The sequence below is a fragment of the Mobula hypostoma genome, chromosome 24 (assembly GCF_963921235.1).
Source record: "Mobula hypostoma chromosome 24, sMobHyp1.1, whole genome shotgun sequence".
NCBI classification, from domain to species: domain Eukaryota; kingdom Metazoa; phylum Chordata; class Chondrichthyes; order Myliobatiformes; family Myliobatidae; genus Mobula; species Mobula hypostoma.
The window spans coordinates 14,122,227-14,144,868 of NC_086120.1; the positions used below are offsets into that span (position 1 = coordinate 14,122,227).

At 41.5% G+C, this 22,642-nt stretch overlaps 1 protein-coding gene across 2 annotated transcripts in view; it reads left to right on the forward strand.

Moving 5' to 3' along the window:
• The window catches only part of LOC134337356 (SH2 domain-containing adapter protein F-like), a 343,478-nt gene that overhangs the window by 237,775 nt on the left and 83,061 nt on the right, over nucleotides 1–22,642 (forward strand). For both annotated transcript variants that reach the window (XM_063032282.1, XM_063032283.1), the window contains one exon: nucleotides 3,441–3,618. In XM_063032282.1, coding sequence (XP_062888352.1) covers nucleotides 3,441–3,618 — 178 coding nt within the window. The remainder of the gene's footprint in view (nucleotides 1–3,440; nucleotides 3,619–22,642) is intronic.

The following is a 22,642-nucleotide window of genomic DNA, read 5'->3' on the forward strand; positions in this document are numbered from 1 at the left end:
CAACTGCAATAGTCCATGGCTGTGATCTTTATTGTCAGTGCTATATGTTGATATATGCTTTTGAGTCCTTTAATGTAGCCAGTGTTAGACCTATGGAATGGAAATCACTTTCCCATCTAAGTGTGAAGCCCTCAAGTTTATTTTCAGTGTTGGTTTCTTAGTGATTGTTGTCCACAGTGAGTTAACTGCTGATCATTTTCCAGAGGTTCCAGATGGGCCAAGATTGGATTTAGTTATGAGGCTCCACACAGTGAATCAATTTGCCAACACCCTCTGTTAAGTTTGTTCTCAATGAAGACATACAGCATGGGTAAAAATGCTAACATATTATTTATTTACAGGACTTGCTAGTAATGTCTCTAGCTCCTCACAATCTCCTGCAACCCACTCAGGGCTTCAGCTCAACCTGAGTGTATGTGACCAGCTCAACAATGTCATTTCCAGTTCCGGGTGAACCACCCGCATTGCACACTGGGAATTGCAGTTCTTCATCATGTACACAAGTAATAACACACCCTTCAATGTGTTTACACCTGAGAGGAAATATCCTGAAAACAGATGAGAGCAAAAAACAGGAGCTTGCATTTACACAGCACCTCATATTAAAGGGGAGCATAGGATTTAAAGGGAATGTAAAGGAGTTAAATAAGAATGGTACCTGCAATAAGGGACTATATTTCCAAAGACAGACTGGAGAGTTTGAGACAGTATTTTGGGGGGGAAAGGCTGAAGAGAACTAACAGAAATGTATAAATTAATGAGCAGACTGGACACAGTGGATAGCAGATGAATGTTTTGGTTGTTAGGGGAGCTGAGCATTGAAAATCTCAGGTATAAAGTAAAAGGAAAGAGAATTAAGAATGACATGAAGAAAAACTCTTTTACACTGGAATGAGACCTTCAAGGAGGAATTGAACAAATATACAATGGGGAAAAATTGCCTAGGCTACTGTGAAAGGACAGGAGGTGGAATTAATGAGTTGCTCTCATAGAAAGCCAGCATGACATAATGGGGATAAAGAGCCTCTTTCCATACTGTGACCATTCTATAATTCATCTATGATTGAACACAGAAAAGCTTGCTGGGGAATTAAAGGGTGTAATTTATTGGGAAAGGCATCAAGTCTTGAATAGAGTAGGGTTTGGGTTTGTTTGGTTTGAATCAATTAGCATATTATCGATTGCTCGCTCCTGTTCATGCTGCACCGTTAAACAAGCGTGCAATGTTTCAAATCCATTGCAGAATGAGATGGGAGAACATGAAACATACGCGAAGAGGGCAGAAAATATAGGCACAGTGAAAGGCAGCAAGGAGATGTATAGAAGCAGGAAAGGGGTGAGGTTTAGGGAGAGAATTCTGCACAGCTGGGAGGCAACATGCTTTGTGAGACCACAATCCACTGCATAAAGGGATGTTTTATCTGCTCACTCCCTCTGTAGACAAAGTGGATCAGGTGGATAGCCATACCTGTTTCCCAGGGCACGAACAGCAAACACCAGAAGGCATATGTACAAAGTTAAGGGAGGGAAGTTTAGAGGAGACATCAGGGGTAAGTTTTTTTTTACATCGAGGGTTGCGGGTGCCTGGAATGACTTGCCAGGAATGGTGGTAGAGGCTAAAACATTAGGGGTATTCAAGAGCTTCTTAGACAGGCACATGGATGAAGGAAAAATAGAGGGTTACGGGGTAGTGTGGGTTTAGTACGTTTTTTTAAAGGAATAGATGGGTCAGCACAACATCGAGGGCTGAAGGGCCAATACTGTGCTGTAGTATTAGAGTGTCTAGTACTATCCACAGAATCCTCTTTCCATTGTTCCTACTCGGGAGAAGCATCCCAGCTCAGAAATAGTTCCCTCACTCCTCCTCATCCATGCACAATTTTTGCCCATCTACATGATTCCCTTTTGCCTGCATTAGGTCTATTCAAGTGCTTCTATAAAGGCCTCAAAAACATTGTAATTCTATCTGTTTCCACCATCTCCTCTGGCAGCACTTTCTGGATACCAGTCACTCAATTCAAAAAAAAAAATCCCCTTTCAACCCCTTTAGGATTCATTCCTTTCATGTTGAACACATGTTGTTGTCTTTTTGATAATCCTACCATTGAAAAGATCTTTTGACCATCTACCTTATCTAAGCCTCTTATATCTATAAGGTAACCCATCAGCCTCCATCACTCCAGGGAAAGCAAGCCAGCCTATCCATTCTCAACCCATGACTAAAGTCCCCCAGTCCTGGCAGAATCCTGGTGAATCTGCTATGCATTTTCTCCAGCACCAACACATCCTTCCTATAGTGAGACAGCCAGAACTGCGCTCAGTACTCCAATTGCATTTCAGCAGACGAGGAATAAATCTTTTCTGTCCTACAGTGGTCTTTCTCTGCTGCTAAAAGTCGCTGCAGAAACTACTCAGAGGTAGCTGTGTGTGACCATACAGCGCTGCTGATTTGAAAGTTCACCACATTGACCTGGAATGCAAGGGGTCCTATGACATTGGTTGTTAATGAGGTCCGGGTAGCTGCTAAGCATGGTCACTTTGTTTTCAGTTCTGCTTCAGCAGTCCTTTGCCTGGCTTCTGATGCTTGTCACTGACTGAGCAGCCTCAGAAAGCCATTTCAGTAGCAATTAAAATGGCCAAAATTGAAGATGAGGTAACTGGAACTTGTGAAATAGACTTTGATCTATAAAAACCTGTCCTCTCTGTTTGAACCACAGGGTCAAAATCAGAGAGCACTGGAAACTCTTAGCAGATCAGATAAGTGTGGATAAATCATAATGAGGCTTCCATTTGATGACGCAAATTATAAATTCCAAATTGCCAATGTTAGAGCGTTCTACTAATCTAATACCAATAATTTCTTGAGCCAGTGGTACAACATGCTCCTGAGTTCCTCTGTAAGGATCTCTTAGCTGCAAAATTTCAGTTGACTCACTGGTTCAGTTAACTCCATTCCAATTTGGCACATTAATCAATCTGGAGTTTAGTGCGGTTCTCACTCCTTCATATTCCTCACTGCCAGGAATATCATGAAGAGTGAGGTTGCCTCGGTTTCCAAATGGCAAATGAGAAGACTGCATAGGAGACTCGTACTTTACCTCCTCCAGTGAGAGGTGTCCTGCCTCTACTTTCAGCAGCAGAACAAAACCTGCTCTGTGTAGAGGAAACTGCACTCACCCCAACAACAGAAGCACAGCAAGTAAAGTCACCGCCTCACAACTCCTGTGACACAGGTTCAATTCTGACCTCAGTCTGTCAATGAGGAGTTCACACAGTTTCCCTGTGACTGTCTGGGTTTCCTCAGGATGTTCCAGTTTTAGCTTATAAAAGGAGCATGGGACTAATTGATGGTTTTTTTCAAAGAATCAGTAAAGATACTATTGGTCAAGTGGCCTAGTTTTTAGACTTCATAACTGAAGTATCACTATGTGTTTTTACAGTTCAGTTTGATGGCTGTGATTGGGACCGGTCTTCTCCTTCTGCCAAAGATCGACTGAGGCAACAGAAGCAGCTCAGTCCCCTGGCTGGAGGATCGAAATACAGCAAGACTCAGACTCCAGAACACTGCTCCACCTTACCTGAGAGAGTGGATCCTGCCCTCCCGCTGGAGAAACAAGTGTAAGTATGAAATCGTCCAGTCTACTGGAGTCGGGCCAGTTGGGGAGACAGCATTTATACACAGAAACATATGTCACCAATAAATCACTGGACATAGAATAGTATAACACAGGAACATGATGCCAATCCAAACTGAGAAACTTAGGACAGGTGTTTTTTTGTTTCCCAAAGAGTGGTAAGAATATACAGTTCGCTACACCAGGAAGTGGTGAAACAACTTTAGGGAAAGTGAAACAATGAAGTGCACAGGAAAGGAATAGAAAATAATAATCAAATAAGTTATGTAAAGCAACATAAGTATTAACACAGGCTAGCTGAGCTGAATTCTGCGCCATTGATATCGGGGGGGGGGGGGTGCCAGCTCTTTCAGTTTATTGCTCCCTTCACTTCAGGAAAAGTGTGTGAACTGGAAATTGCAAGGAGCATTGAACTGGCACTATGAGGCTTGTTCTTGGCACTCGGTCCAGGCTTTCAGGCAATGATACTCAATCATTTCTCAGGTCCAATGTTTGTGTAGTGAAATAGTGAAGAAGAAATATTCTAAAGGGAACACGAGGAAACCGTGATTGACGAAGGAAGTCAAAGATTGCATAATAGCAAAAATTATTAGGGAAGTTAGAGGATTGGGAAGCTATTAAAAACCAACAAAAGGCAACTTAAAAAGTCATAAGGAGAGTAAAGATGAAACAGGAAGGTAAGCTGGCCAATAATATAAAAGAGAATATTAAAAGCTTTTTCAGATAATATGAAGATTAATAAGAGGCAAGAGTGGATATTGGGCTGCTGGAAAATGAGGCTGGAGAGGTAGTAATGGGGCACAAAGAAATGGCGACGAACTTAATAAGAACTTTGCATCAGTCTTCACAGTAGAAGATACTAGCAATATTCCAGAAATTTGAGTATCAGTGGACCGAAGTGAATGTAATTGCTACTACTAAGGATGTGCTTGAGAAGCTGAAGGTTTGAAAGTAGATAAGTCACCTGGACAAGATGGACAACATCTCAGGGTTCTGAAAGGGGTAACTGATAAGATTGTGGAGGCAATAGTAGTGATCTTTCAAGAATCACTAGATTCTGGAATGGTTCTGGAGGACTGGAAAATTGTAAATGTCTTCCACTCTTTAAGAAAGAGAGGTAGAAAAAAAGACAGTTAGCCTGACTTCAGTGGTTGGGAAGATGTTAGAGTCTATTATTTAGATGTGCTTTTGGGGTACTTGGAGACACATGAATAAAATAGGCCAAAATCAGCATAGTTTCCTTAAAAGGAAATCTTCCCTGACAAATCTGTTGGAATTCATTGTGGAATAAACAGGCAGGATGGACAAAGGAGAGTCAGTGGATGATGTGTACTTGAATTTTCAGAAAGCCTTTGACAACATATATGCAGGACATGCACCCACGTATTACAGTAAAGATACTAGCACGTATAGAAGATTGGTTGACTGGCAGGAGACAAAGAGTGGGAATAAAGGGGGCCTTTTCTGGTTGGCTGCAGGTGACTAGTGATGTTCTGCAAGGGTTGGTAATGGACCACCTTTCGTATTATATCTCAATGATTTGATGATGAATTGTGGCAAGTTTACAAATGATACAAAGATAGCTGGAGGTAGATAGTGTTGAGGAAGTGGGAACTCTGAAGAAGGACAAAGACCGATTAGGAGAATAGGAAAAGAAGTGGCAGATGGAATATAATGTAGGGAAGTGCATGATCATGCACTTTGCTAGAAGGAGTAAAGTTGTAGACTATTTTCTAACTGGGGAGAAAATTCCAATATCAAAGGTGCAAAGGGACTTGGGAGTCCTCGTGAAGGATTCTCTAAAGATTAACTTGCAGTTTGAATCGGTGGTAAGGAAGGCAAATGCAATGTTAGCATTTATTTCGAGAGGACTAGAAGATAAAAAGCAAGGATGTAATACCGAGGTTTTATAAGGCATTAGTCAAACCATTTTTGGAGTATTGTGAGCAGTTTTAGGTCACTTATCTAAGACAGGATGTGCTTCGATTGGAGATTCATGAGAATGATTCCAGGAATGAAAGGGTTAACATATGAGGAACGTTTGGTGGCTCTGGGCCTGTGCCTACACAAGTTTAGAAGAATGAGGGGGTTCTCATTGAAGTCTATCAAATATTGAAGGGCCTAAATAGAGTGGATGTGGAAAGGATGTTTCCTATAGTGGGAGAGTTTAGGATCAGTGGGCACAGCCTCAGAATAGAGGGATGTCCACTTGTAACAGAGATGAGGAGGAAGTTCTTTAGCCAGTTTGTGGTGAATCTGTGGGATTCATTGGCACATACAGCTGTGGAGGCCAAGTCATTGAGTATATTTAAAGTGGAGGTTGATATGTTCTTGATTAGTCATAAGGAGAAGGCAGGAGAATGAGGTAGAGTGGAATAATAAATCAGTCATGATGGAATGGTGGAACAGACTCAGTGGGCTGGAAAGCCTAATTCTGCTCCCATTTCTTATGTTCTTATGGTCTTAATTAGGCAATACGCGGGGAAGATAAGGAGTAAGGAAGAGAGAGGAAGTGAAAAGGAGAACATCAGAAGGGGATGATGAAAGTAGAGCTAGAGAGGCTGGAGTGAGAGTTGGAGGCAGTCGGTGAGGGAGAAATCTGGAGAGGTCGGTCATAGGGAATATTGGGGCAATTCGTTAGGAGCACAGTTGAAGGCCAGTCAATCAGGCAGAGTGTTGGGAGAGGAATTGGTTGTTGGATGGGTTGGAGGTGTCATCGTTCAGTCAGGGGCTGAGTTGTGAGGATAAGGTGGGTCGAGAGTTGGAAGTGGTTGTTCAGGGAAAGGGTTGGGCAAGTCAATAGGGGCTAAAGTCGGAAGTGTTGGGAAGAGTTGGATGGAGTGAGTCAGAGAGAGAATTTGGGGAGAGAGTTGAGAAAGGCAACTGGGGAAAGTCGGGGACAATTTACTCAAAGTGATGGAGGGTGTAGCAGGATGTCAGTTTGTATAGAGTTTGGATAGCATTCAGTCAGGGTAGTTTGAATCTGCTGATGAAAGAGTCGCTGTGAGATGGTCCAGGAAATCGTTGGGATACTGTCAATTGACATGAGTGCCTGATGAGGCATATGTGATGATTGTGGGGGTGGGGGGGGGACAGAGATTGCACATGATTAAATACACTATAGAAGGAATACACTGGGAAGATAATGGGTGCCTCTGGGGTAGGGACAGAACTGTATGTGAAGCTCCTGAACCCTACACTTCAAAGTCAGACCTACCTCACTGTCCAAGGGCTTCTTTGTGTGGTACAGTCTGATTCAAGTGCCATGAGAATAAGTGTTGCACAAATCTTGATATCAAGGCATATGCCCGGCAGACTCCACAGATCACTTACATGGGGGATTTGGTGAAAAAAAAATCTGGAAAGGAGCTATCAGAATATTTTTTTACAAAAAATCCATTTTTCAATGCACAGATATTTCAGACTGCATGATAGAATTTCTAGGCTGTAGCTTTTAATGAGGATACGGCTCCAATAGCAATGAAAATGTCAAAGCAAATCCTTACTGCATTCTACTTTAATCTTCTTTGCCTGTGGAAAGGAAGATAATCCCCTTTTAGTATTAGTGATCACATAGTAACATTTCTTTGAACAGTTTTAAAGCTTAGTGGGGCAACCTCCTGCCATGTGCATACACAACATGCACGCACACATTAGTAAAACTCTGCATCAATCTGCTCCATCAGCACAGTTTGTACTGTGAAACTATCCTAGCCTGCATAGTTCCCAGTCAAGACAAAGCAGCAAAGCATATCCAGTATTCACAACACTTTGTTCCTTGTGTCGCTTGGCTGAATTTTCCTGCTGATAAAAATTTAATTGATGACAATTGAAGTGGAAGGGATTGGATGCAGATAGCAGAGCTGCTGCTCACAGTACCAGTGACACAAGTTCAGTCCTGACTTCCTGTATGCACATTTGCCCCACTAACTGCGTAAGTCTGCACTCCATGCTGCAGTTCCTCCTGACAACCCAAAGATATGTGGGTCGGTAAGTTAGTGGTCTATTATTAATTTCCCTGGTGAGTGTTAGAATCTGGGGGGGTGGGGGACAAAGGGATTTATAATTGTCCACAAGATTATGAGGAGGATATGTTACAGAGTTCAAAATTCAAAGTGGAGCTTCTTACCAAATGCCTAGGCTCAATGATAAATTTATGTTCAGCAGCATCACAGGCACGTAGCATCAAGTAAGCAGCGTTCACAAGAAAAACATAAATTGAACATTAATAATATGCTATTTTGACAAGAAGGAACACAATTAGAGCAAAAGAAAAACAATGCCCATTTTATAAGGTGATCAAAACAGTCATAGTGTTACTGTGTAGAGGTAGTGAGTAGAGTTGTACAAGTTGGTTCATGAACTGAATGGTTGAAGGGGCATAGTTGTTCTTGAACCTAGTGGTGTAGGACTTCAGACTTCTGTACCTTCTGCCCATTGTAAGTGTAAGAAGAAGGCATGGCCTGGATGGTGGTTTTGTTGTCTTCTTGAGACAGCACCTCCTGTAGATATGACTGAAGTACCTATGATTTATTGGGCTGATTCCACAACTCTCTGCATCTTCTCACATTCCTGTACATTCGATTTGCCATATCAGACCCGAAAGCATTCATTTCTGATCAAATACAGCAGGCAGCTCATCAGATAGTGATGGCTCGTAACTTCTTCTGTAAGACAACAGTGAAGAAATTGAAGCCAACAACTATCATGGTTATTCTGGTGATAGTACACAAATCCTTCTGTCCACACGCAGTGTTGATTATCACAAAATTATTACCGGTCTATGATTGCTATTGATTGTTTCAATATTTAGGCCAAGCATGAATGAATGAATGGTTGTATTTGCCCTAGTTATCTGTCCCTTAGGGACACCAACAGATAGTGGTGTTCCCGTGCTTGGAATAACCAGAGATTGGAAGGTACTGTCAGAGAAGCCTGTTGTGTCTCCTAGATTATATCAATGAGCCTCTAAACACTGATGGTGGAGTAAATGAATGTTTAGAGTAGATGAACTACGAGTCAAGTTCAAGTTCATAACCCGTTTTAGTGAAATTTCATCCCAGGACCCCTGGATTGTTACTCCAGTAGAGTAAGTACCGCGCCCTGACAAGATAAACAGAAAATCTGATCGAATCCGTTTTGATTTGATTCACCCTTCCAGGGGATCATAAAAGCATACGTCCTTGTATGTAATCCATTTCACTGTAGAGTCCATGATGATGAATAAAAACAACTTTGTGAAAGAGTTAGGAAGCTGAAGAAATAGATTTTGAGAACAACAGTTGACACACGTAGAGAAAATAAAGATTGATGCTTTAAATTTGAGGCAATTTGGTCAGTCGGGTTGATTGGAATTGATGTGTGAGCAAGGTGAAGCCATTACCATGTGTATGCACTTCACAAAAATTGACTTGAAGAGGCTTTTTTTAAAAAGCACATCTTTGTTAAATGAGCCTCCAGATACACTAACCCCCTATTAGAGTGATTTGAGAAGCAAAATTTCACACTGATGCACTGCTTCACTGTGCCTGCAGTGTAACATAATACAAAAGGTGCAGATAAGGGAGTAGTAAGCATATTATTAACTTGGAGCAGGGAGCCCAGGACTAGAAAATAGCAGATCAAAATTGACAGGGTCTGAGCAAGGTTACAATAAGAAAATTATGACAGGATAATGGTGATATATAATAAAATCTTCAGAGTTAATTTGCTTCTTTAAAAATGTGCAAGATCAATTATCTTTTGAGAAAATAATAAAGGTGAAGTACAGTATCATATTATGAGAAACCTTACTTAACCTTGGTGAAATTGCAGATTAATTTAAACTGAGGTAATGATATTTAGTTAAAGCGGACTTTGCATAATATAATGTATATATTATCTGCAGCGTTAATAAAGACAAAGTAGCAAATTGAATTCTGTTTCTCGAAAACTCCATGGACAATGTAGTTCAATAATAGTATTGGAAGTAATCAAAGAATGCCTTTCTTACCGACCACGTTTTGAGTTATGTCGGTTCAACAGAATATATAAGCACCATAAAAGCAGCAGTTTCTGATTTATTGTTCTGCACTGACTCAATCATTGCACAAAGATCTGAAAATGGAGAGGTTTAGAGGCTAATTCTTCAGCTTCTCTTCAACTGTAAAAGACACTCAACCTTTCAGTTAGTTTACGAGCAGAAATTATTGGTTCAAATTTGCCACAACAGCTTACAGATAGTAATTTAATAGATCAAAGATTATGTGAGGGAGAAAACATTCCATAAACTGACAAACTGTTGTAAAATTCCAAATCCATCACTTGCATCAGGCTGTAGGAGAACTGGTGGCCTAGTGGTTAAGTTCAGATTCAGATTCATTTACTAATCACATGGATATCAAAACATACAATGAAATGTGTCATTTGCATTAATAACCAACACAACCTTGGGATGTGCTGGAAACAGTTGTGTGTGTATATATATATATATATATATATATCGCACCCACGAGTTATATATGAGTTGTATAGTTATATATACAAGAAACTGCAGAGACTCATGGACATAGATCTGCACATCATGGAAACCAGCCTCCCCTCTGTAGGCTCTATCTTGCTGCCTCAGTGAATCAACCTGCATAATCAAAGACCCCACCTACCCCAGTCATTCTCTCTTCCGAAAATACAAAAACCATCAGGCTCAAGGACAGCTTTTACTCCACTGTAATAAGGCTATTGAATGGTTTCCTAGTATTATAAGCTGAACTTTTGACTTCACAATCTACCTTGTTTTGATCTTGCACTTTATTGTTAACCTGCGGTATCGTTTTATCTATAGCTGTTGCACTTTATTCTGCATTGTTATTATTTTACCTTGTTCAACCTCAATACACTGTGTGTAATGATTTGATTTGCATGAACAGTATGTAAGCCACGTTTTTCACTGTATTTTGACAATAATGAACTAATTCCAATTCTAGATTCTGACTCAACAACTCCTCATTCACTCACTGACTACCTACTGAGTTAGCCAGTCTCTGTCTGACTATGCGCAACCCACCCCCTACCGTCTTCCCAAAAGCTCCCTTACACCTCAATGGCCCCTAATTTATCCAGTATTCCCTAACTTTGCTCACTTGACATCTCAACTGATTCCCAAATCTAACCCTCAATCTCTGTCAAAGGCCCCAATCCAACCTCAACCATGGCTCCAGAGCAACTCCTACAACCTGGTTAATCAGACTGATTAGCTCACGTTGATTTGAGTGTATTTCTGTGTTATATTGACTGTTCTATTTATTATAAATTACTATGATTGCACCTTGCACATTTAGACGGAGACGTAACATAAAGATGTTTACTCCTCATGTATGCGAAGGATGTAAGAAATAAAGTCAATTCAATTCAACCTGACCAGTGCCCTGATCTGATCCCAGCAAACACCCTGACCTGGCTCAGCTCTGGACTTACTTAATCATCTCCTTTGCACCCTTTGCAATGGTGCAGCTTGTGACGGAGTAGATTTACAGGCTATTGAGTGGAGCCTAATCACTTAGAGACTCTGCAGTTTGCTTTCTTGCTTCTGTTAACAAGCAGCCAGAGATACATTAATCCAGGCTTGGCAATTTATCTACTTCAAAGATGCAACATCTCCCAATATTTTTATTTTGTGTTTATCCCTTCCAATATTTCACAAGCTTCCTCTGTAACTACAATATTGACAAAACACTCTGTTTTACAAAACCACCCGAAAGAATTAATTCAGAACCTTACCCATGTCTTCTGCCTTCAAGTACATGTTCTAAAAAGATACCCAAAGAGGCATTATTTTCTCCTTAATCTGGTCTCAATATTCAAGACCTTCACAAAAAAAATATCTTGGATATCTTAGATTTTACTTGCTACTTTTTTCATGCCCTATCAAATGATCAACTATTAACCTTTCACCTACAAGATATAATGTGTTTGTATCTGGGTTGCTTTTCATTGACTAATTAGAAAGTAGTGTCTTAATGATCTGTCTTAATAATTGTTTGAAATCAACAGTTTGAAAACAAGCCACAGCAGCTGTTACGTACCCCGTAACTGGGTTGCCAAACCAGCAGAAATGGATCACTCAGTTGGAGTCTGGAGTACTAGAACTAAGAAAGTTTTATTAAAGAAACAAGCAACACAGTAATCGAAAGGATAATAAATGCAACAATTCAACAATGATAACCACACATGTGCACAGAATTAAGATAACAGCATCAATCAAGCTCTATCGTTGTCTAGGGGTAAATGACCAATTTCAAAATGACTCAAAGTTCAGTCCAGTTTGTAGTTCAGTTCGCAGTAATCGTTGTCATGGCGATGGACAAGGTGGGGAAGAGAGACATAGAATAGGAACAACTCATCATTCAGCACAGCTTCACTCACAGACCAGCGAGATGGCTCACAAACAGCATTTGGGCGGGTCCTTGGTGATGTCACCTGAGGTCACCGACTGTGACCCCTCCTCCAGATGCGGTCGATCCTCTGCAGTGAACCCGGCACCCAGGCAAGGGCGGACACACACCGGGTTCCCGCTGATCGTACCTTTCCACCCTTGTCGTTGTCCGGTACTTCTCACCCACTCGTGGGAAGCGCACCGCTTCCAGGGTCTCGTTACCTTGGGTGGCGTGTGTGTCTGTCTTAGCGAACCTGTCCCCTTTTTATCCCCCTGCTGGGGTATCGCCTGTCCATCACTTCAAACAGTTCAGGGTTCAAAGGGGGGAGCCGCTCCAGACAGCTCCCTCTCCCACATCCCTTCATTACACATCTCCAGACGCTGCTCCATTGTTCCTTATCTCTCCTTCCCCTGAGGGCAGGTGGCAGACCAACTGCTGATGCCACTGATGCTAGCCCAGGCCAGCAAACATCTTAATTTTATGTGTATTCTCGTAACACAGCCTAATTATTTTTAAACAGTTTTATTCTTGCGAATGTAGAGAAGGTTGCTGGTTATCCTTGGTTGCATTGATTCAACTGCGCATTGTCCAGAAATTAAACTGCACTGTGCAAATTTTTGTCAGTCATATTGATCCAAAACTGATACAACAGGTATAAATCAACAGGTATAATTTCTGGGAGAAATGATGCCTATCATAAAATTGGACACTTCTGTTTGGAATCCATACTTTTGCATACATTTCCCAGCATCAGATGCCCTCTCAAGCTTCTCATTTTTTGTGCCATGCATGATACATTCCTTCCAAACTTGACCCTCAGGGTCCTGAAAACATAAGTCCTTTGGCAGTCTCAAAAGGCCCCATGCATCTTTAGACAGCGAGGCCATTTTTCATCTTAAAACTGGATGCTGCCAAAATTCACTGGAGACTTCACTCAAACCAGCAGAGAAGTACTTTTTGGTGATAGTGTTTGCAGACAGACTCATTGAATGGTTCCTGCAATGATCCATCCACCCATAAAGAGGATGCCAATCTCCTGATAAGGTGTCTTTTTTGAGAACTATCCCTCTTGTCTCATGATCTCTTTCTATTCCTACCATTTAATGCCTCATTGGAGGATACAAAGAAAATAATTGTTGTATTATACATTCATAACACGTGTCTTTATTTGTACACGTTCATTTTTGCATCTTAAAGTATACTTGTCTGAGCAAATATGCATGTGAATATCACAAGGCAGTACTTGGAGTGCTCAGAGGTCACCTCAATATGTCATGAAGGTTGTTGCTTTGATGTGCATGGATTCTTTTCCAGGCAAGCATCACGTTCAGGATCACTCCAGTGGGTGCTTTCTCCACATCCCTCCCCGTCTCCTTCTCCACATCCCTCCCCGTCTCCTTCTCCACATCCCTCCCCGTCTCCCTCTCCCTCATGTTGACCGTAACATGTGGAGCTGATGTCAGGCTGCCAGGGGTAATGTGCCTCGGAGAACTGACGCATGCCTGATGAAAAGTAGCTGTAATAAACTATGATTGTTTCCACGAAGAACCATACACGTCCATGTTGGGTAGAAACCATTGTGACTCACATTTGGGAACAATTTTGTAACGTTTTCAGGGGAACCCATCTTATAATGTTTCCGTGCAGTAGGAAATGTAACTTCACATTTCTAAGCAATAGTGTGGGTTAAAAGTTTTCTTTTTGTTCGTGTTCCAAGATGTAAACTTTGATGCTAAGGCCAGCAATTTATTGCTGAACTGCGATGCCTATTGGGTTTGTGGCTCAGATTTAGTTGTAGACCATAAAATATAGGAGCAGAATTAGGCCATTTGGCCTATCGAGTCTGCTCTGCTATTTCATCATGGCTGATCCATTTTTCCCCTCAGCCTCAATCTCCTGCCTTCCCCCCATATCCCTTCATGACCAATCAAGAACCTATCAACCACTGCTTTAAATATACATAAAGACTTGACCTTCACGGCTCCCTGTGGCAAATAATTCGACAGATTCACCACTCTCTGGCTAATGAAACTTCTCATCTCTGTTCTAAAAGTACACCCCTCTATTTTCAGGCTGTGTCTTCCGGTCTTAGACACTCCCACCATAGGAAATATCCTGTCCCCATCCACTTTGTCAAGTCCTTTCATCATTCAATAGATTTCAATTAGGTCACCCCTCATTTTTCTAAATTCCAGTGAATACAGGCCCAGAGCCATCAAGTGCTCTTCATATGACAAGCCATTTAATTTAGGAATCATTTTTGTGAACCTCCTTTGAACCCTCTCCAGTTTCAGCACGTAGGAATGTTTTTTGGAGACAGTGTGGCAAGATATGGGTCAGATTAGGGCAGGGGCAGGCTGAGGACAGTAAATGAAGAATTAGGGAAAGGAGGTCAGAGTTCAGGTCGGAGCACTCTGATGTCAAGGCCAGTGATCCTCAGTGATGGAAGCCCAAGGTCCTGAGAACAAGGGCTGGTGATCCCTGAAGTTGAAAGTCTGAGATCAGCGAGCTCCAGGGTTGGAAGCCTGAGGTCAGTTGGCAGTTCTCTAGATCAAAGGCCCATGTTTGGTGGGGTCAAGCCCAGAGGTTGCTGAGTCCAGAGATCAAAGCTAGGAGGTGGAAGCCTGAGGTTGGCGAGTCATGAGGTTGAAGTCCAAAGGTTGAAGCTCCCAGATTGGTGAGTACATAGGTTGGAGGCCTGATGTCTGTGAATCCAGAGACACAGTCTGGAGGTCACGGTCTTGTCCTGCGGTTGGATCCTTTTCTGCATGTGTGAGTGGGGGGGGGGGGGTGGTGAGTGATGTTGCTTTGCTATAGTTGCTTATTGTATATTGGCTGCTTGTTGTTCTGCTAAACATTGTGGCCATGCTAGGTTGCTGCTGAAATATGTGATGACACTTGTGGGCTGCCCCCAGCACATCCTCAGATTGTGTTGGTAGTTAATGCAAATGACAGATTTCACACTATGCTTCAATGCACATGTGATTAATAAAGCTAATTTAATATACCCTTAAGATGATGTTGATGAGTGGCTTTCCTGAATCACTGCAGACCTTCAGTTTTAGTCTGCTGGTCATATTAGAACTGCATGACCTGATAGGTCATATTAGAGTGCATTTCTGAGTTTAAAATGCTATTGTGGGTCTGAAATCAGATATAGGTCAGACAAGGTAAAGATGGTAACACAAGGATCTGCAGATGCTGGAATGTGAAGCAACACACAAAGTTATGGAAGAACATAGCAAGTTAGGCAGTAAGGGACTGCATATGACAAAGGATCTGGAATTTGGAGCAATCCACAAAACAGTGGAGGACATCAGCAGGACAGACACCATTGACATAGCAGATGCTGGAATTGGATATGCTGAGTTCCTCCAGTGTTTTGTGTGTAGATGCAGATGGCTGACATCCTCCTTGGAAGATCATCTGGTTTTTTTTTTAACCAAGAATCGTAAGTGAGGCCGCCGTTGGTCACGGTCAACCGTGGATGTTGCATCCCAGCTGTCTGGAGAAGCAAGCCAGGGCAGTACAGTACGGAGAGCAAGCTGTCGCCCATGCAGCATGCTCCCCTCTCTCCACACATCTGGCGAACCCAAAGGAACGGCAGAGACCGATACAGTTTGGCACCAGCAGTGTCACAGGAACTCAATGTAGCACTACCTTAAGGACTCCGGCTCTGGTTTTTTATAATTCATAGATAACTAGCGGAGTAGGTGCAATACCAAGCCATTATGCGTTTAGATGGGATGCTTACTATGGTAATTGACAAAAATTGGTAAGAATTGACAGAGATATACCAAATTTCTTTGCCTCGAGGAAGGTGAGGCATTGGCAAACTGTATTGGCTGTGGTGTCAATGCTGTTAGACTAGAACAGTCTGTTGTTAATGTTCACTCCTAGGCATTCAAAATCTAAATCCTTTCAACCTCCACACCGTAGATGTAGACAGGAGTATGTGCTTTTGTAGTCAATGTCTAGTTGTTTTGTTTACTGACATTGAGGAAAAGGTCATTATTTTGACACCATGTTACTAAACTCTATCTCCTTCCTGTACTCTGACTCATCGTTTCTTGAGATATGGCTTATTAGAGTGATATCATCGACTAGAATCTCACCACACAGTCATCAGTATACAGGGAGTAGGGACAACCTTGGTGGGACATTAGTGTTTAGAGAAATCCTGGCAGAGGTGTTCTGCTCATTCCTACTGATTGTGGTCTGTTGATCACGAAGTCAAGGATCTTGTTGCAGAGAGAGGTTTTTATTCCCAGGGACTGGAGTCTGGTGTTGAATTTGCTTGCAATTATAGTACTGAACACACAGAGTTGAGGTCCGGTGTCAACATCTATGTTGAGTAGAACTCAGGAAAAGTAAGTACCTTGGAATGGAATTGTTAAGAGTAGAAGAGAGGGCAAGATAATGGAATCCATCTGAAAGAGGTTGCGACATACCTACTCAGATCTCAGCCCTATAAAATATTGCCCTGTATTATTTATTTATTCAATATTTTTTATTTTTATTTTTAAATTTTTATTTCCCTTTTTTTCCTCTCTCTTTTTTCTCCCTCTGTCTCTCTCACTATAACTCCTTGCCTGCTCTCCACCCTCCAGGCTCTATATTGTTATATAAATAGCCCTATATTGTTGTAAGACCACCTAACAATAGGCACACCTGAGAAAAACATGACCTAATAGCCCAAACAATGATCTGAAGAAACATCTCACAGATGGCTATTTTGTTCCATGAAAGTCTAAGGTGGAAATTGCAATCATCGGCATGCGCATGATTGATGCCCTGAAGTGCACAGGTGAGTTTTCAAAGTGGTGGAACTGAATCTGGAAAACATTCTCATTGTTTTCCGCTCCAGAAGCAGGTTTCCATCTGCATGGTGTAGTTAAAAGAGTGCCACACATACACATTTCAAGGCCAAAATGTTTAGTCCTGTGGCTTTGTGTAACATATACAAGGCTTTTGGTTTGTGATGGGCCTCATTTAGAATGCTTACCAGTCTATACTCTAAAAGATTTTAGCTGTGCATCAGAGGCTCATACAAGATGGTAAGATCAAGCACGTAGAATGTAAGATATTGTTGTCACAATCCCAAGGTCGTTCTATTGTTCATTGCATTGACGATTGGAGACAAGTTTGTGAATTTAAGGAATCGAGGACCCTTGTCGCTGGAGTATACTCTCATGATGAAACTATCAGTGACAGAATATAGAATACAAGCATGAAATATTTAAGATGATTACAATATTAACTGTTGTGTTCATCTAACAGAAGCATAAGTTAATGCTAAACTGTTTACAATGCCTGGTTCAAATGTAAGCAATATCTTTGGAGACTGTTTTCTGTTCCATTCCTTGCTTCCAGTTTCTTGCTAGCTGTAAATAATGCAGAAGCAAAGACTTCTTGGCAGAATTTTGAAGGAGAGTGCATGCCAGAACACTGCTGCCTTTGCCTTTAATCACGCTGCCAGAATTGTACTCTGACAGCTGCAGTGGGGCTCGTCAGTTGCTTTTTCAGTAAACCCACTATTTGTGGACAGAGTAACTGCAGGAAACGCAGTGCAACCACTGGCAAGTCTGAGATTTCTGATCGTAAGTACAGGTAGCAAATCTCCACCCACCAAGTTACTTTGATATTTGGCTAAGCCACTCTTCCACATGTCAAAGCTGTTAAAGCCATAAATGTTGGTGACAATCAGAATTCAAAACTATTGAAATTTCATTTTCATCAAGATTTAATAAAATATATAATGAAACTGAAAACAGATATATTTAAAGCAATTTGATTAAATATATTTGATGTGGCATGATAGCTTAACGCTTTAAAGCACCCACAATTAAGGTTCAATTCGTCCTGCTGTTTAGGCAATTTGTACATTCTCCCGGTGACCACATGGGTTTCCATTCCAAAGATACATAGATTAGATTAGTAAATCGTGGGCATCAGAAACATGATGACGCTTGAAGGCTGCCTCCAGAACATTTTCAAACTGTGTTGGTCATTGACGCAAACAATGCATTTCACTGTATGTGTCATGTTTCAATGCACGTGTGATGAATAAAGCTAATCTTTATCTTGTCTCTTTATAAATTGCCTATATTTACCCCTCAGCCACACAGTGGTCTTATGGGGTCCACTTAACTGTGCATTAGTTTGTGACTTGTGCATTTGTACCCACCCTTTCAAGGTGTTAAAATTTACACACAGGTTAAGGAGTAAGTTCTAGTGGTTTGATGTAGAAGTGCCAGCTTCTTAGTGGAAGATAAGAGCCTCCTTAAGAGCCTGAGATTACTAAAAGCACCAAACATGGGGAAGGTGTTCCTCACAGTGCCTGCACCTCCTTAAACGCTGCTTCCCCAGTATGTTCTAGCATCACCCACACATGTAAATACTATGGAGAAATTTTGAGAAGATTGAGGTGAATGCTAAGAAAGAAAATGCAAAATATATTGGGGAAGCTGTAGGGAATCATGAAAATGATCTGCTTTTAGACACATTTTAAGAGAGTGCAGTAATGAAGTATAGGAATATAGAATCAGCAGAATTCAGCCCCTCAAGACCGGTCCTCTATTTAATTAGACTATCACTGATCTGTATCCCTTTCTAATTTACCCACCTAAATCCCCAATCCATTAATACATTTACATACTGGGATCTTAATGATAGTGATACTGAAACCTTTGATTGATGAGAATACTTGGGCTTTTGAGGAAGCAGTTCCAAATTGCTTTTAGCTTTTGTAAGAAGTGGTTTTATTTCTCTCCTCAGTGGCCTAACTCTCAAGCTTATAGTCCATTTGTCTCATTCAGATTCTATTTGCTTCCATCTCACCTCAAATCGGTGAAAATAATGGTTCCTTTTATCTACTTTTCGGCATCTTTTTGAGGTTTTTAGGAAAATGTATTTTGAAGATAATTTCAGGAAGGCAGATTAGATAAAGCCCAAAAAATAACAACTGTTAGTTGCTGAATTTTCATGGTCACGGTCAGAGAGAGTGTGTGTGGTCATTGATAGAACAGCATCTGTCCAAGGCAAGAATGGAAAACTTATTTTTTTCTTCCTTTTTGACCTAAAAAGTCTGTGTGATGGGACTACATGGTTTCTTGTGAGGGAAAAGGATTTATGTTGTAAATTATTAATTTTAGTGAGTGACATAAAGTTTTATATTAAAAGTGTAACAACACATGCAGAATAAATACGTTTTAGTTATGTACAAAAAGACATTGCATTTGTACTTTTTAAAGGGGCTGTTCCTTATGTATAAAGGGCAGGGGTAATTTGTTTCTTGATGTTCAGTGTCATTTTATTTTCCCGACCCATTTGATGCCCAGTTTTCCTGCCATCTCCAATGGACTGCATGGTGGCGTCATGGTTAGCTTTACAGTACAGGGGACCTGGATCCCTTTCCTGCCACTGCCTGTAGGGAGTTAGTATATTTCTCCACGTGACCGCATGGGTTTCCTCCCACAGTACAATGATGTACTGGTTGTTAGGCTAATTGGTCATTGTAAATTGTCACGTCATTAGGTCCAGATTGAATCGGGGAATTGCTGGGCAGTGTGGCTTGAAGGGCTGGGAGGGACTATTCCGTACTGAGGGCTGGAAGGGACTATTCCGTACTGTAGCTCACTAAATAAAATTCTTTCTGCAGCTTCCCATTTTGTCACTGGATTTAACAACATAAGCTTAACTCTTAACACAATTCCTTTATTCGCACATCTTTATCCATCCAGATCCATTTGGATACTGTATAATAACATGACAATAAACAGCAGTGTCCCTGCTGATTTATTATTAACCCCTTTACCAATTTGTATCAGTTAGTAACAGTTATGATTTCCTGTTTAAGGTCAGCCAGCTCATCACACTGTAAAATTTACTGAGCTATTTGGTTCCTATATTTTTCTAAACTCCCATTTTCTGATGTGGCATTTAACTACACTTCCAATATGGTGTGCGTAACAGATGTTATGACACAACAGGGGAAGGAATCGGAGTTGGTGCACGAAAGCAACATGCAATGTAACCGTAAGTGATTGTCTTGGACATTTCTCTTGCGATCACAAGGCCCTGTTGGACATTGATAATATAAGATGCTGCGGGCCTGTTTCTCTTCTTTGGTGGAGAGAGGGGTGATGAGGCAGCAGCACGGCCTCAGTTGTAGCGAGGACCAGACCTCAACCCATGGGCTTGCCTGCTGCTGCAGTCCAGGTGAGAAGACACTGGAGGTAGTGTAGCATGGAGCCCATGCTCATTTGGGAGTTGGCCTCTCCTGTCATTGCTGTCCTCCAGTGTTTGATCAGTGGAGTACCACGTTAGTTTGCCAGGAACTCTACTATCAATTTTCAAGTCCATCAGGGACTTGGACTATACATGTGTTTCCTTGCATAACAATGTGTGTGTTTTTTTTCTCTCTCTCTTGCTGTTTTGTATGTATGTTACACACCTAGGCCCCAGAGGAATGCTGTCTCATTCAACTGTATGCATATATGGTTATGATAATTAAACTTGACTTTATTTGATGTGATTTGATTTGATTTGAATGTGGTACTGAAATCCTGGCCAGAATTATTCCATGATGACCTTCTTCCTGCATCCTTTCTTCAACTTTCAGGTCCAATGTAATAGTTGAATGGATCACAGGTCAGAACTCCCAAAGCCAAAATGAGGCCTCTCCTCCTGTAGCTCCTTTGTTCCATAGTTAAATCAGAATCAGAATCAAGTTTATTACCACTGGTATACACAGTGGCCAATTTATTAGGTACACCTGCTCATTCATGCAAATATTTAATTAACTGTTCATGTGGCAGCATCTCAATGTATGAGGATGTCTGCATGTATTCACATGCAGACATAGTCAAAAGGCTCCGTTGTTCAAACCAAATATCAGAATGGGGAAGAAATATGATCTAAGTGACTTTAACCATGAAATGTTTGTTGGAGACAAACGTGGTGGTTTGAGTATCTCAGAAACTACTGATCTCCTGGGATTTTCATGCACAATTGTCTCCAGAGTTTAAAGAGAATGGTGTGAAAAACAAAAAGAAAAATCCACTGAGCAGTAATCTACTGGGCAAAAATATCCTGTTAATTAGAGAGGTCAGAGGAAAATAGCCAGACTGGTCATCTGTGACAGGAAGGCGACAGTAACTTAAATAAACATGTTTTACTACAGTGTAGGCATGTGGCTAAGTGGTTAAGGCCTCAGTCTAGTGATCTGAAGATCGCTAGCTCGAGCCTCAGCTGAGGCAGCGTGTTGTGTCCTTGAGCAAGGCACTTAACCACACATTGCTCTGCGACAACACCAGTGCCGAGCTGTATGGGTTCTAATGCACTTCCCTTGGACAACATCGGTGGCGTTGAGAGGGGAGACTTGCAGCACGGGCAACTGCCGGTCTTCCATACAGCCTGCGCCCTGGAGACTAACGAGACTAACGGATGCCTACTACAATGTTGTGCAGATGAGCATCTCTGAATGACAGAACATGTCAAGCCTTGAAGTGAATGAGCTACAATAGCAGATGACCGTGAAAATACACTCAGTGGCCACTTTATTAGGTATAGGAGGTTAATAGAGAGGCCACTGAGTGTCTCTCATGAAAATTGTTTTTTTTCTGTGTGTGTGTGACAGCAGTGCAGTGCAAAACATAAAATTACTGTAAATTGTAATAAGTAGTGACTAATTAGTGCGTAGGATGAATATTGAGGTAGTGTTCATGGGTTCATGGACCATTCAGAAATCCTATGGTGGAGGAATAAGAAGCTGTTCCTAAAATGGTTAGTGTGGGTCCTCAGGCTTCTGCACCTCCTGCCTGATGGTAGTGATAGGAAGAGGCATGTCCTCTATGGTGAGGCTCCTTAATGATGGATGCTGTCTTCTTAAGGCTCCTCCTGTACAGGATGTCCTCAATGGAGAGGAGGCTTACACCTGTCATGGAAACGACTGAGTCTGTAACTCTCTACCAACTCTTTGACGCCATCCAAACACAATTAACTGCCTGTTTATTTAGACTACACTTCTGGGACCTTACTAAGCCTCCGCTGACAGCTATATTGACCCACAGTTACCAGTATTAGCTCTAGTGCTGCCTTGAAGGTGCTGATCAGTTCTGAGTTAGACCTGAACTTCTGCGATGAGCAAGTTCAGCAGTAATTGACTGGAATAAGAGAGTGGAAAGATAAAATGGGATTTGATTAATGCAACACCTCATCAGCCTTTTGAGTGGCACTTCACAATGTAAAAGTGGCTGTTTCACAGGAGAAGATCAGTGGCCGCTTTCTACATGAAGCAATGTACATAAAACATAGAACATAGAAACTTACAGCACATTACAGGCCCTTTGGCCCGCAATGTTGTGCCGACCATGTAACCTACTCTAGAGACTACCTAGAGTTTCCCTAGCACATAGCCGTCTATTTTTCTAAGTTCTATGTACCTACCTAAGAGGTTCTTAAAAGACCGTATTGTATCTGCTTCCACCACCACCACCGGCAGTGCATTCCACGCACCCACCACTCCCTGACATCCCCTCGGTATGTTACATCCCCTATGTTACATCCTCATAGAATTCAATCAAGCAACCACGA